The sequence below is a fragment of the Vigna radiata genome, chromosome 11 (assembly GCF_000741045.1).
Source record: "Vigna radiata var. radiata cultivar VC1973A chromosome 11, Vradiata_ver6, whole genome shotgun sequence".
NCBI classification, from domain to species: Eukaryota; Viridiplantae; Streptophyta; class Magnoliopsida; order Fabales; family Fabaceae; genus Vigna; species Vigna radiata.
In genome coordinates this window covers 5,441,932-5,454,921 of record NC_028361.1, presented here as the reverse complement: position 1 = coordinate 5,454,921, position 12,990 = coordinate 5,441,932, and the positions used below count along the sequence as shown (strand labels likewise).

At 33.2% G+C, this 12,990-nt stretch overlaps 2 protein-coding genes across 5 annotated transcripts; both read right to left on the bottom strand.

Moving 5' to 3' along the window:
* Positions 1–859: 859 nt before the first annotated feature.
* Positions 860–9,455, bottom strand: LOC106776654 (proline-rich receptor-like protein kinase PERK4). Of its 4 annotated transcripts, none has more exons than XM_022787594.1 (10): positions 9,341–9,455; positions 8,329–8,552; positions 3,915–4,694; positions 3,040–3,600; positions 2,549–2,635; positions 2,379–2,449; positions 2,179–2,255; positions 1,948–2,092; positions 1,678–1,842; positions 860–1,526 (listed from the first exon to the last, which is right to left on the bottom strand). In XM_022787594.1, exons 3-10 carry the CDS (start codon positions 4,582–4,584, stop codon positions 1,302–1,304), a joined length of 2,001 nt encoding a protein of 666 aa, XP_022643315.1. In that variant the 5' UTR covers positions 4,585–4,694; positions 8,329–8,552; positions 9,341–9,455; the 3' UTR covers positions 860–1,301. The 4 variants fall into 4 exon arrangements, with proteins under 4 accessions (XP_022643315.1, XP_022643317.1, XP_022643316.1 ...); XM_022787596.1 differs by lacking the exon at positions 8,329–8,552 and adding an exon at positions 4,800–5,907 and having other exon boundaries at positions 9,341–9,411; XM_022787595.1 differs by lacking the exon at positions 8,329–8,552 and having other exon boundaries at positions 9,341–9,454.
* LOC106777175 lies at positions 5,915–9,479 on the bottom strand. Its single transcript, XM_014664713.2, has 2 exons — positions 9,341–9,479; positions 5,915–6,627 (listed from the first exon to the last, which is right to left on the bottom strand). Exon 2 carries the CDS (start codon positions 6,592–6,594, stop codon positions 6,082–6,084), a length of 513 nt encoding a protein of 170 aa, XP_014520199.1. The 5' UTR covers positions 6,595–6,627; positions 9,341–9,479; the 3' UTR covers positions 5,915–6,081.
* Positions 9,480–12,990: the final 3,511 nt, after the last annotated feature.

Below are 12,990 nucleotides of genomic sequence, written 5' to 3'. Positions count from 1 at the left end.
TTATAAATACACATATTTTATTAGTATTATTGTGGCAAAGCGATAGTGAACATTTGCTTAACTGGTAATTTTTTGTTATACAATTTGGTAATACTAACTAAGTCATATCTATACAAAATAACCTCCGATGTTAAATCGTTTTAACAATAACATAAGTGTAATCTATTTATAGAATGGATAATGATATTTAGACAACATTTTTTTTACAACATTTAAACATTGATTACGTGTCAATATGTGATTGGTCAAAAATTACTCCACAATCAATAATAATAATCATAAACATTATTGTGGAGTAATTTTTGACCAATCACATATTGACACGTAATCAATATTTAAATGTTTAAAAAAAATGTTGTTTAAATATCATTCTCCTTATAAAATTACTATTCTATTTTCTTGAAAACCAATATCATTTTAATATTGTAAAAACTCATTGGTGTTCATCACTCTTTGCCATTCACATATTGTCTTACAAACTAACAAATTTGAAATACATTTGGTGAGAATCTAAATATATAAAATGGTTCTTCATCCTCTTCTCATGTTGAACTACGAGGACTTGTGTTCCCATATTGGTCGTCCATTTTCCAGGTTTTGTCATTGTTTTAGTGTTTTCTATTTAATTATAGACCAATTCAAAATTAAGAGAAGGATTTAAATACAAATGAATAAATTACATAAGAATCATTTACATGCATTTAAGTGTCATACATAGGAGTTATATACAAGAGTGAGTGTGAAATATATCATTGTGACATCTAAGTACTGATGTGAACTTGTGTTGAAAGTTCTACCTCCTGAACAAAATTTCATAGAACCGTTTAAAAATCATTACTCCTCAATTTTTCATAAATGAAAGTGAATATTTCTTCTATCAGAAACAACAATATAATATATTTTTAAGGCCTACTACCTTCCTGAAAGAAACAGAAGAAAAATAAAATAAAAGAATTAAGTACTTGAAAGGCCTACTGTCACCACAACCTGGGTGACACAAATACAAGAAACATTGCATCAATGATAAGGGTTATATTTATGTTCAAGACTCCATTGCATACATGTGCTCTTACATCAAAGGACATAAAACATTGAACAAAAGATGCAAGCCACATAACATTACATTGACCTTAGGCCTCATCAAACGCACCGTGAAACGGTTGAAGGCACCAAGCTCAGTTCAGTTGTCTACAAATTGAGACCTCACTTCCCATGCACGCATGCCAATCAAACAATAAAATGCAGTAACTGGTCACTCGGTTTCTGCTACAATTGGTAAGTAATCTCATCAGTTCCGCAATCTAAAGCCGTTGTTTCTGGCTCACTTCACTACTAGAGCCAGCACTGCTCATGCCAAAATCTTGGCTAGAGAACACTGCCTTTCTAAACTTTTCCATGTCTGCATTGTACTGCATTGTATCATACTGATCTGACCCAGATGAAGAATTGAAAACGGTACTATGCCCTGCCTTCATCCCATCTTTCAAATCATCCAGCGACACATCTCCTTCCAATATTCTTACAATCTGCACATAAACTCGTAAGTAAATAAATTATGTACTTTAATAGAATATGAATCCAATTAGTCACTATAAAAGGGAAATTTTTATTTTGTTTTGTTCACTCCTATGACATTAATCAACGTTGATGCGATCTCTGTATGACTCATATACATACCTGGCTCATTTTTGGACGTTTCTTGGAAGAATGTCGAATGCTAGCAGCAGCACAAGCTGCCATCCTAGCCAATTCTTGAGGATTGTAGTTTCCCTCCAAGAATGGATCAACCAACTCTCCAAAGTTGCCATCCTCTTCCAATCCACGAGTCAGTAGTGGTCGAGCCTAGGTTCATAGGTTCCCAAAAGTTGTAATTAGTTCAACCAGAAAAAAAAAAATTGTTATAGGACAAATGATGGAGTCTTAGATGAAGATGAAGATGATACCAACCCAATCTACTAAGCTGTCGTCCATGGCACTTGTGTGATCCACAGGTCGCCTACCAGTTATGAGTTCCAATAGCATGACCCCAAATGAGAAAACGTCAGACTTCTCAGTCAATTTTCCACTTGATGCATATTCTGGGGCTAGGTACCTGTGTAAGCATGCACATCGTCAGCAAAAAACATTTCTTTCTTGAAGTTTCTACAGGGATGAAACCATATGGTGATGAGAAATTACCCGAAAGTTCCCATGACTCGAGTTGATACATGAGTATTATTATCGGTGGTCAACTTAGCCAATCCAAAATCAGCAACCTGAATGAAATGTGTTGTTGCGAAACTCAATTAACTTCGACATAAAATGTGTGATGATAGTTAAGTAGGTAACTATGTGTATGTAAACTAATGAAATAGATAAAATATGTAATTATGCCGAACCTTTGCTTCGAAGCTATCATCAATGAGGACATTCGCAGCTTTAATATCACGATGGATTATACGAGGATGACCTAAAGAGATACAGCAAAAGATTTAAAAGAAAATGTAAATACAGAATAAAATCAATAAAAAAAGAAAGATCATAATCTAGAGGGTTGTGACTCTCTTACAATCTTCATGAAGATAAGCCAGTCCTTTGGCTGATCCTATTGCAATTCGCATTCTGGTAGGCCAATCCATTGTAGGCCTTCCCTTTCCTGCATATAACCATAGAACACATTAGCAATTTTGGTTGCAGTTGCAGGTGCTCACAGCAAAAGAAGTCAGAAAAATGTCACAAGTAACCCGCTCCAGCGGCATTACAACTCTCAGTGCTTTTTGCAAATGTTCCCATTCTAATTTTTAGTTCCAATTTAAAAAACCAAAGTTTTATTCTTTGCACAAATTCTTGTTTAAGTTTGTCATTACTATAGAAAGTTTCTATAGATGTTTTACATCACTAAAAGGTTTTCTTTCATGTTAAACTTATATATATGTGTGTGTGTGTAAACTTGAGGGTTATGTTTTCACAATTGTCCTTGAAGTGAAATTTGAAATAGAACAGTTGAAGCGAAAGCTAAAGTGACATAGATTTGAGAGAATGCATATATGTAGTAGTTACCATGAAGGTGATATTCCAAGGTTTTATTGGGAATAAATTCGTAGACCAACATTCTCTGGCCACCAGAAATAGAGTATCCAACGAGTGACACAAGATGGCGATGATGGACACGACTGATGATGTCAATCTCAGCTTGGAACTCCCGTTCTCCCTGTCCACTTCCTGCTTTTAGACTCTTAACTGCCACTTCCTTTCCGTTAGGCAACACACCCTTGTGGACATAACCGAAGCCACCCTGTCCTATCAGCTTTGAATCAGCGAATCCATTGGTGGCAGCAGATAGTTCCTCATATGTAAAGGTGCCACCTTTGAGGCCTAGAGCAAGGTTTGGTGAGGGAGGAGGCAAAGGGGGTGGTCCCGTCGAGTAGTTGGAGCTCATATCAGCGCTATGCATCATAGGAGGAGGTGGTGGACCCCACCCACCACCAGCCCCACTACCACCCCCACCACCGCCACCACCGCCACCGGGAACCATTCCGTTTTGCACCCTCACAACATGGTCCCCGTGTGGACCTCCGTAATAACCCTGGTGTTGCCCACTATTGTAATAGTTGTTATTCCCTGTGGAGACCGTTAGTTATGAACATCAGAAATCAACAGCAGTACACAACTGTGATGAGGGACAAACAAAAAAACATAATTTTGAAACACAGTTCCAGTTAGAAAAACAAAAATGGCCTCCTTTTATTTCTTATACCCCGAGACCCCTCTCGCAGGTTTTCAGGGGTACTATTTGTCAATAAAGTGAACCATTTGGACAATGTGGGATGGAAAATTCATGGAAAGTTTTGTTAGTATTGATTATCATCTGGTGGTGCCTGTGCATGATATGCATGAAAGCCAAGCAAGAAATAGTAACGGTTTTGGTTGGTTACCTTTTCCGAATGATTGCTCTCCGTAATAGTACATTCTCTTCTTTTTCTTCTTCCTGGAACAGATAACGCAGACGATGACCAAAACAAGAAGCACGCTCCCCACCCCAAGCACTGCTCCAACTATGGCTTTACTGTTATCGTGGCTGTCACGATCACTGCTATCGCTGTTTCCATGTTTACCACTACCGCCACTGTCACTGCCACTGTTTTTTGAAGCAGGTTGCAATGATTTGTGTGGAGGAGTGGGTGATTTAAAGGAGGGAGGAGAGTGTGATGAAGCGGGTGGAGAAGGTGTCTGTGGGGAAGTATTGGGTGATGGCGGGCTTTGGTTGGTTGATGTTGGAGGGGAAGGAGAGGACTTTTCTGATGGGGTTGGCGGAGATGGAGATGAAGATGATTGTGGTGGAGATGGAGGTGGCGATGAAGGTGGAGGCGATGAAGGTGGAGGCGATGATGGTGGCGGTGATGATGGTGGCGGTGATGATGGTGGCGGTGATGATGGTGGCGGTGATGATGGTGGCGGTGGTGATGGTGGCGGTGATGAATTTGATGGTGGTGAAGATGAGTTGTCAGCGTCATCAGGGGTGCTGTTGTCAGGGGTGCTGTCGTCTGGCGTGGAATCATCAGGTGTTGCATTATCTGGAGAACTGTTGTTGGGAGAGGAAGACATTGTTACTGTATCTCAGAATTCACATGAAGGACTTAATTATCGTTTCCGGCCAAAGATTTGTATCCAGAAGAGCACGTTGCCGGAAACACCACCTACAAACGGTTGGACCCCTGAAAAGAACAAGTGGTAGGGATGATCAACGAGTTTTGGTAAAAAATATGAATGCATGTTAGTTAGAAGCATGTAGATGAATGCGAAATGATCAATTAACGTACACAAAGGTCAAAACCAGGTTACTACTATGTTTATTGGTGTTTCTATCTTGAATTACTAATGGAATTTGTGTTCCTAGATTATGGGATTGAAGTGTCGTAGGTAGAAGTGTTTTGTTTCTCAAGGAAGAAATGTACCTGATTGGAAGAAAACAGGGGTTGTCAACAGAAAGAAAAAGGGAAACGTGTTGCATGCTAAAAAGTCCATAATACGAAAGGAGGTTTTGCTGTTATTCCTCAATGGTCTCCTACAAAGGAGGACCTATGTTTTTCTCAATCAATGCATTTCTCTCTGCCACCTTTTGCTTAGTTTGAATCAGTTATAGCTTTTGCCATTTTTGGCTGGTCTTCCTTCTGTTATCCCATGTTCGGCCATAATTCTCTTACAGGATTCTGCTCACTCATACCACATTTTACCTTGAAATACCTTACCAAAAACACTTGCATATTCACTAAAAATAACATTCTAAACTTTAATAGGCTTTATTTTCAGTATGAGAAGCAAATCACCATAAATTACTACTCTACTTAATATATATATTGTTCGCATTGTTAACTTCAAAATGATGATATTTTATTAAACTAGGAAGCAACTATCCCACAATCCCATTTATAGCATATTAGCAATGTTAACCCTTCCTTTTTCCATATTTATCCTCTAGATATGTTTGAACACAGCTTTTAACCAGATATTGAACATTGAACACAGGTCAGAGGAGGAAAACTTTCACTAAACAGGTCATTATAGTCTCTTCATTCTAAAATATAATCATGTTTTTGAAAGTAAGAGAGACTAAAGTTGCGTTTTTTAAAAGTTTGAAGACTAAATTTATGAAAACATAACGACAGAATCTTAGCCGTGTTTAAGCCAAAACACAAGAACTAGTAACTTTGAAAAAAAATATGGATAAATTTCGTTCTTTGCTCAATCCATTGTTTACACCTTCGTTTTAAAAACAAGTCCTTTCGCTCTACACAGAACAAATTACACATAAACAAATAAATTTTCTGTTCAAAACCATCTCCATCCTCTTAAACTGTACATTTTTTTCTTTTGCCTATTTTATGGTTGTGAACAAGGGTAACTGGTAGGCGCGTGCGAGCACGAAGTCTACAAATAAAGAAAAACACAAACAATTAATTTCCATTTTATGCTCTGAAGTCTTAAAAGGAAAATAGAGACACATATTACGACATTGTAAGACACATGTTACGAGCTTATCCACAAGTAGAAGGATAAGATTGTAGTGGCTCATGTTACATTATGGAAATGTTACTGCAGAACCTAGCCAAAGCACTGATCTGCGGGGAGAGGACCAGGGATGAAACCCTTGTCAAGGTACTGCAACCCGAAGACAACCACAATGGCAAGCAATGACAAAAAGGAAAGGCCTTCAACGGCACCCAACAAACCAAAAGGACCGTTGGGAAGACCAGAACCGGTTTTGGCTTTAGTGTAGAGTGACCAACCCACTATGCCCACAACAACCAGGTAGCTCACTCCTTCCAGGGCACCGATCGAGCCACCTGGACCGGGGGGCAAACCGCAACCGGTTGTTTTGAGAGTGTAGAGAGACCAAGCGATTACTGGGGTTGAGATCAATCCACCTCCTATGGCTACTTTTTCAATGATGCCGCCGTTGCTGCTGGCGTCGCTGCCATCCTTCGCCATGCTCGCTATTTTCAGCGGCGGAGGAGAACAACAACTGCGCCTTCTAATTGACTCCGGAAAAAGCTTCCCGCGCACCACGTGGCAGCTCGATAGTGGAGACGACAGCAGCATCCTTGAAGCGTTCATGGTTCTGTGCTGTGCTTTGAGCGAAAGAGAAAGCTGATGTTTTGCAGCTAATGTTACAGTTATCTAATAATAAAAACTATAAATCTACTACCAATTAATAATTTACAAATATTAATAAATAACAAAAAATATATATATTTCTATAAATTTATCCTGGAGGTGAGTAATAAACAGGGTTTTTGTCTTTTGCGTTTGATTGGATTGAGTATTTAAAATGAGAAGTTAAAAAAAAAAGAAAAACAAAAAGAAAGTAAAAAGTTAAATTATTTCAATTAAAGAAAAATAAGTAAATATTGGTTAAATTATCATTGCAAGTGAGTCACTGTTTATAAATATTTTCGAAGATGGTTTGGGTAAAATTATTTTTGTTTTCATAAATTTGAAGGGAGAAAAAGATGTCGATTTGACGGTAAAATTACTTATAATATTAAAGGATAGTTTGATAATTTTTATTTTTATTTATTAAAATACTTTTTCATAAAATTTTATAAATTTTATTTTTAAATTTATTTTCTAATTTTTTTTTAAAAAATTATATATATTTTACTCTTAAATATATTCAATTCATGTGTCCTTTCTTTTAAAGTCATCTGTTAGAATTGTTTCTTTTAAAGTCATCTGACAAACACTGCATCTTATTATAGATATAAATATTGTATAGGGTTAAATATGTTTTTTTAGTCTTTATATTTTGGGACGATTTTGGTTTTAGTCTCTCTTTCAAATTAAGGTACAATTTAGTCCTTCGACTTTAGAAAATTCTAGTTTTATTTAGTCATTTTTACCAAATTTTTTTAACTTTATTTGTTGTTTCAAACACGTTTCATCATAGCTCTTGATAAAAATAAAAAGATTTGGTAAAAATGACTAAATAAAATCAGAATTTTCTAAAGTTGAAGGACTAAATTATACCTTAGTTTGAAAGGGGAACTAAAACCAAAATCACCCAAAGTATAATGACTAAAAACATATTTAACCCTATTGTATAACTAACTTCTATTTCTTTTCGATAATAAAATATTATATATGTACATATAATAAATAAAAATAAAATAAGAATGTCTTTTTTTGTTGATAATTGATGATATAAAATAGGTTTAATCATTTTTCACATCTTATTTATATAGAATTATCTTAAAAACAGGTTCTTATATTTTAAATATTCTCAATTAAATTTTTTATTATAAAAAATTGAATTAATTTAAATCTTATATTGATAAAATTTTTTATTTTTCTTCATGCACACATTATTCATTCAGGTCTAACGAGGAAAATAATAATTGAATGAGTTTAATGGGAGAAATAAAAGCCTGAAAAGCTGGCCCAGTGCTGGTGGAAAATTTTCGAATTTGAATGTAATTACGTGAAAGGAGGATATGACACAAGACGAATCCTCTTTCCTTGATAATTTATCCCACGTCATGCCTTTTTTTTTTACGCCGTCAAGTCACACTAACTAAACAAAAGACAAAAATTTGAAGAGTGCTTCTTCCTCCTGCACCTTACCCCTTTCTCCTCCACTTCCAAAATTACATTTTTTATCCTTCATTTAATAAAAGTCAAATCAGTTTTAATAATTCATTAATGATTTTTTAACTTCTAACACCCCTACCTACCAACAACTTTGTCTTATACGTGTAGAGGGAGGAACACTTTACTATAAACCCTAACATATGCACCTCCTTCTTTGTGTTCTTACACTTGCTGTTTCATTATTTTGAGTTGAGCTAATACCTCTTGGGCATCTGGTCACCTGATCGCGATAGTTGCTGTTGATGGAAGGAAGAAGAAGAGTGGTGGTGATACGTGATGGGAGGAAGAAGAGGAGAGAGGTCGATCCAGGTCAGTAATGAAAAAATCAAATTTAACCGCAGCGGTTAATGTTTGACGCCATTTCCCTTCAGTCGCATATCGAGCTGCGGCATCCGCCAACCGCATTTCGAGTTGCGGTTATAATACTTAAATAAAGGATTAAAAAAATTAACAACAATAAATACATAATTTATAATACTTAATTAAATAATTACAAATTATAACAAAAACAATAAAAATCTTAAAAAAATTAAGCTGGTTAAAAAATTACATATTAACAACAAATTCACAAACAAATAAAATCAAAATAAAAAAAATATACATATTAAATAATATATACAAAATTTAAAATTATAAAAAAATATATTTAAAAAATTAACAAACAAATAATAAATAAAACAAAACATACTAAAAAAAATTAAATTAATATAATAATATAATTTTTCACATTTAGAAAATTAAAAAAAAATAGAAAACCCTAAAAATCCTGACCGCAGCTCGCACAAGGAACCGCAACTCACCCCACCTCCACTTCCTCTGCCGCATCTCCAACGGCGGCAAGCCTTAGCCGCACCTCCCAGGTGCGGCACCCCTTAATCGCGCCTCTGAGGTGCGACACCTCTCAACTCACCTCCCACACCACATCGCATCTGCCAACGGCGGTTACCCATGACCGCATCTCCCAACGGCGGCTACCCTTAGTCGCATCTCCCAACGGCGGTTATTCACAGCCGCACCTCCCAGGTGCGACACCCCTCAACCGCGCCTCTCAGGTGCGGCACCTCTTAACCGCGTCTTCCAGGTGCGGTTCTGCGCGACGCACCCCCTCCGAACCCTCCAACCAGCCCGAATAATCCCAACCCGAATTCAATCACAACATCATGAACCATTGTATATTCTCAGACCATATAAACAATTAGCAAAAACAACTAACCTGCGAGAAGAAGTGCTAAACAACAACCAGCAAGGAGTCCGTGAAAATGATAATACACAGAAGAGGAAGCTCGTGGGTGACGGTAGTTCCTCTGGGCAAAGTAAAAGGGTTGGGGGGCAAAGTAAAAGAAATAGAAAGGGTGTAGAGGTGTTAAGATGTGAGATGCGGCATGGAAAAAGAAACAAGGAGCATGGGAAAACGAGTAAAGAAGAAGGGGGTGTAGAGGTGTCAGCTTTTTCAGAAATTTTTTAAAATCAAAATATTCTTTTTAGGGGTGAAATTAGAAATATAAAATGAATGGGAGGTGCAGGACAAAGTGGATGAGGTGCATGCAGAACTGCTCAAATTTTAATGTGTAGAGCAAGAGTTTTAATTGAGTGAATTTATAAAAAAAAAAAATCTAATTAAGGTCAATTAAAATTAAAGTAGAAAGATCACTACTCTGCAGGATATTTTAAATGATTAAAATATATTTTATATTTAATTACTTACTTTATCTTTAATTTTTATTTTAAAAAGTTTACATTTTTTTTATCTCTCTGCGATCCAGACCTATCTCTTTCTCTCTTTGTATAGAGATTTAAATCTAATATAATTAAAATAAGATCTTTTCTTTTACTAAACAAAGTAACATAACTTAAACACACAACATTGAAATTTTGAAACATTTTCTATCAAAACATCTCTTTATTTATATTTAAAATTTCGATATATTTAAATTATATAAATAAATGTATAATTATAATTGTAATTTTGATGAACTATAAATAAATAATAAATTTATATTTTAAATTGAAAAATGTTGAAATAAATTTATCGAAGTTTATTAATATGTTTTTATTTTCAAATAAATGTAAATTAAAAATGAACGAAAATTATTTAAATATTTATTATCATTGATATTATGTGATGTATTTAAATTTTGTTATCTGTAATTTATAATTTTAAATGTTTACTATTAAAGTATTTTATAATTTTTTTTAATCAGTATCAATTCCATTAAATAAATATTGTTATTAATTATTTTTAAATAATATATTTATTTATTTATTTTAACTACACAAATTTTACAACTTTAAATTGCTTATCTAGATATTTTCAAAATTAAAGGCCTAAATGATATTTTTATTTGTTTATTTATAGATTAATTGTTTTAATTCAATTTTTAACTTCTACTATTATATCTTTACATTGTACTACTAATTTCATTTTTTTTTATCTTAAAATATGTATAATTAAGTATAAAATTAAGGACAAAACACTATAAAGTTAAATATATTTATACATGAAACATTTACATTAGTTAAGTGTTGGTGAGTAGTTAAATATAAAACATATTAAAATATAACAATGGAAACATATGCGATTGTTAAATTTTTCAAATATAATATTCAAGTAATATATTTTTAAAATGATGTTTAAAATGAAAGTATGATATAAAAACTTGAAATTAAAAATAGTGTTGTTTCTATATTAGAGAGGAATATAGATTGAATAGATTAATGAATTATTTGAATTCCATTCATCATAACTTGCACAAACAAATTATTGAATTAATAATTCCATAATCTTACATGTCAAGGCCAAGTTACCTTAGACTTATAGAATCGATACAAAGTGTATTCCTTGTAATCATAAACAAAAGAATCTAATTTTTTTATATAGACATTAGTCCATGTTCGTACTTGACGAACCCAAAAATATTTTAAACCTAATATAGATTTAAACTTCGTTATTAGAAGAGATACAAATTATTAAATAAAAAAAAGTAATCACAAAATATTATAGTAATTATTTTTCCATTAATAGGAGATTTGTGAAGAACCAAATAATGAATGTTATAGACATTTATAAAAAAGGTAATTGGCATGATTTGTGTGTTCATTAATGTCATGCAACAATTAATGTATTATTCTTTTCTCACATAGTCAAAGAGAGAGAAAGAGATGGATCTCCATTTCTACAAAATTAATTGAATGAACTTGATCGATACAAATTATATAAAATAAGGACAGAGTTGATATTTTTTAAAAGTAGAGACAAAGTTGACACTCAACTCTATATTTTATCTTCAACGATCTTAAATTTTCTTAACATTATATATTTACTGAAAATACATGCACTACAGTCTACATGCATGTATGTATTATGATTTTTTTCATAATAAGAATAAAACAAAAATTATAAGGTTTAATACCTATTTTGTCCATCGATTTGTAGGATCTGTTCAAAGTTGTCATGCCTTTCTTCAAAAGTTTACTAACATCCTATTTTTTGTACAAAATTAAATGACATGTCCAATTAGTAGGCAAGTTCAACCAATAAGAGACTGTCACGTGGTAGTCCCTTTTCCACTCAAAAACTTTATCACACTTCTTCATCTTCTTCAATCATTGTCATCATTAACCAATCACATTGTAATTCAGTTGTCAAGAAACAAAAAAATTAAAGTAAGGGAGAAAAACCTTCAGAGGGTGAAGACCATCTTTAAGTTCATGAGATTGTTGTTTTTCTATTTCTTTGCTGCTTGAGTCAAGTTTCGACGCTAACTGAAAAGAAGAATTTAACGTCTGATGAGCGGAAAGAGGCGGAGAGGGAAAAGGAATTGAGAGCGGGGGAAACTGAAAGTGCGGCCATGAAAACAAGGAAAACCAAGAATGCCACATAATAATAAATTGTATAGCTCATTCAGGTTTCACCACGTAGGCAACTTTGTCGACATGCACCGTTTTTGCGAAAAGTATGATATTAATGAACTTTTGAAAAAAAAAAAAGACAACTTTGGACACACCCGACCAAAATAAGTATTAAACCAAATTATAACTATAAAATTAAATATGAATATTTTTATAATTTAATTGTAGATAGTTTTTATTTATTTTATAAATGTTTTTATTTAATTAATTTTAAAGAAATGATTAAATTAAAAAAATGTTACTTGAAAGGTAAATTTGGAAAAAAAATGGGCACCAATAAATGAAATTATATTTATATGTAAGTATAGATTTATTAAATAAATAAATTTTAAGATTATTCATTTGAATAAAAGTAATTTCAAATATTTCATCAATAATTTTTTTAATGTACTGATGATATTTTAATAATGAAAGATATTACTAGAATATTTGAGATAAGGTTGAATAAAAATTAGATAAGTTTTGCTTCTCACATTATTGGATCTTTGGAAAGAGAATTATCATAGAGAAGCAACACCTATGACACATGAGTTCAATCCACACACAAAAAATTGGTAGTACCTTTAACAAAAACAGTTTAAGACAATGAATTTATGAAGGGTGTTGTTCCCTCCACCTCTCTAAGTCTTCCTCCACCTCCCCACTATTTTCATCTATTTCAAAAATATTTTACAGTTCTCTACTATTTTCTTTTATTCCAAAAATACCCTACACCTCCCTACTATCCTGAACAATCTTTTTCTTTCTCTCTCTAAATTAATAGAGCATATCATATTTGAATTTATGATATATTGCAAAATATAAAATTCAGAGAAAACTTCAATATTCCACTTCCATTTTATATTAATAGTAAATAATAATATATTATTATTATTATTATATACTAACTTTATAATGACAAAAAAACTAAATAAATTCCAAAATTTTAACAAATAACTTTTCTTTTATATTTTA

What these genes read in the sequence shown, in the direction of transcription:
- LOC106776654 (XM_022787594.1), bottom strand. Translation starts at nt 4,584, where the DNA reads ATGTCTTCCTCTCCCAACAACAGTTCTCCAGATAATGCAACACCTGAT. An exon ending in GGCTTATCTTCATGAAGATT is followed by an intron (nt 2,450 to 2,548) that starts GTAAGAGAGTCA and finishes GTATCTCTTTAG; the next exon opens with GTCATCCTCGTATAATCCAT. An exon ending in ATGATAGCTTCGAAGCAAAG is followed by an intron (nt 2,256 to 2,378) that starts GTTCGGCATAAT and finishes CATTTCATTCAG; the next exon opens with GTTGCTGATTTTGGATTGGC.
- LOC106777175 (XM_014664713.2), bottom strand. Translation starts at nt 6,594, where the DNA reads ATGAACGCTTCAAGGATGCTGCTGTCGTCTCCACTATCGAGCTGCCAC.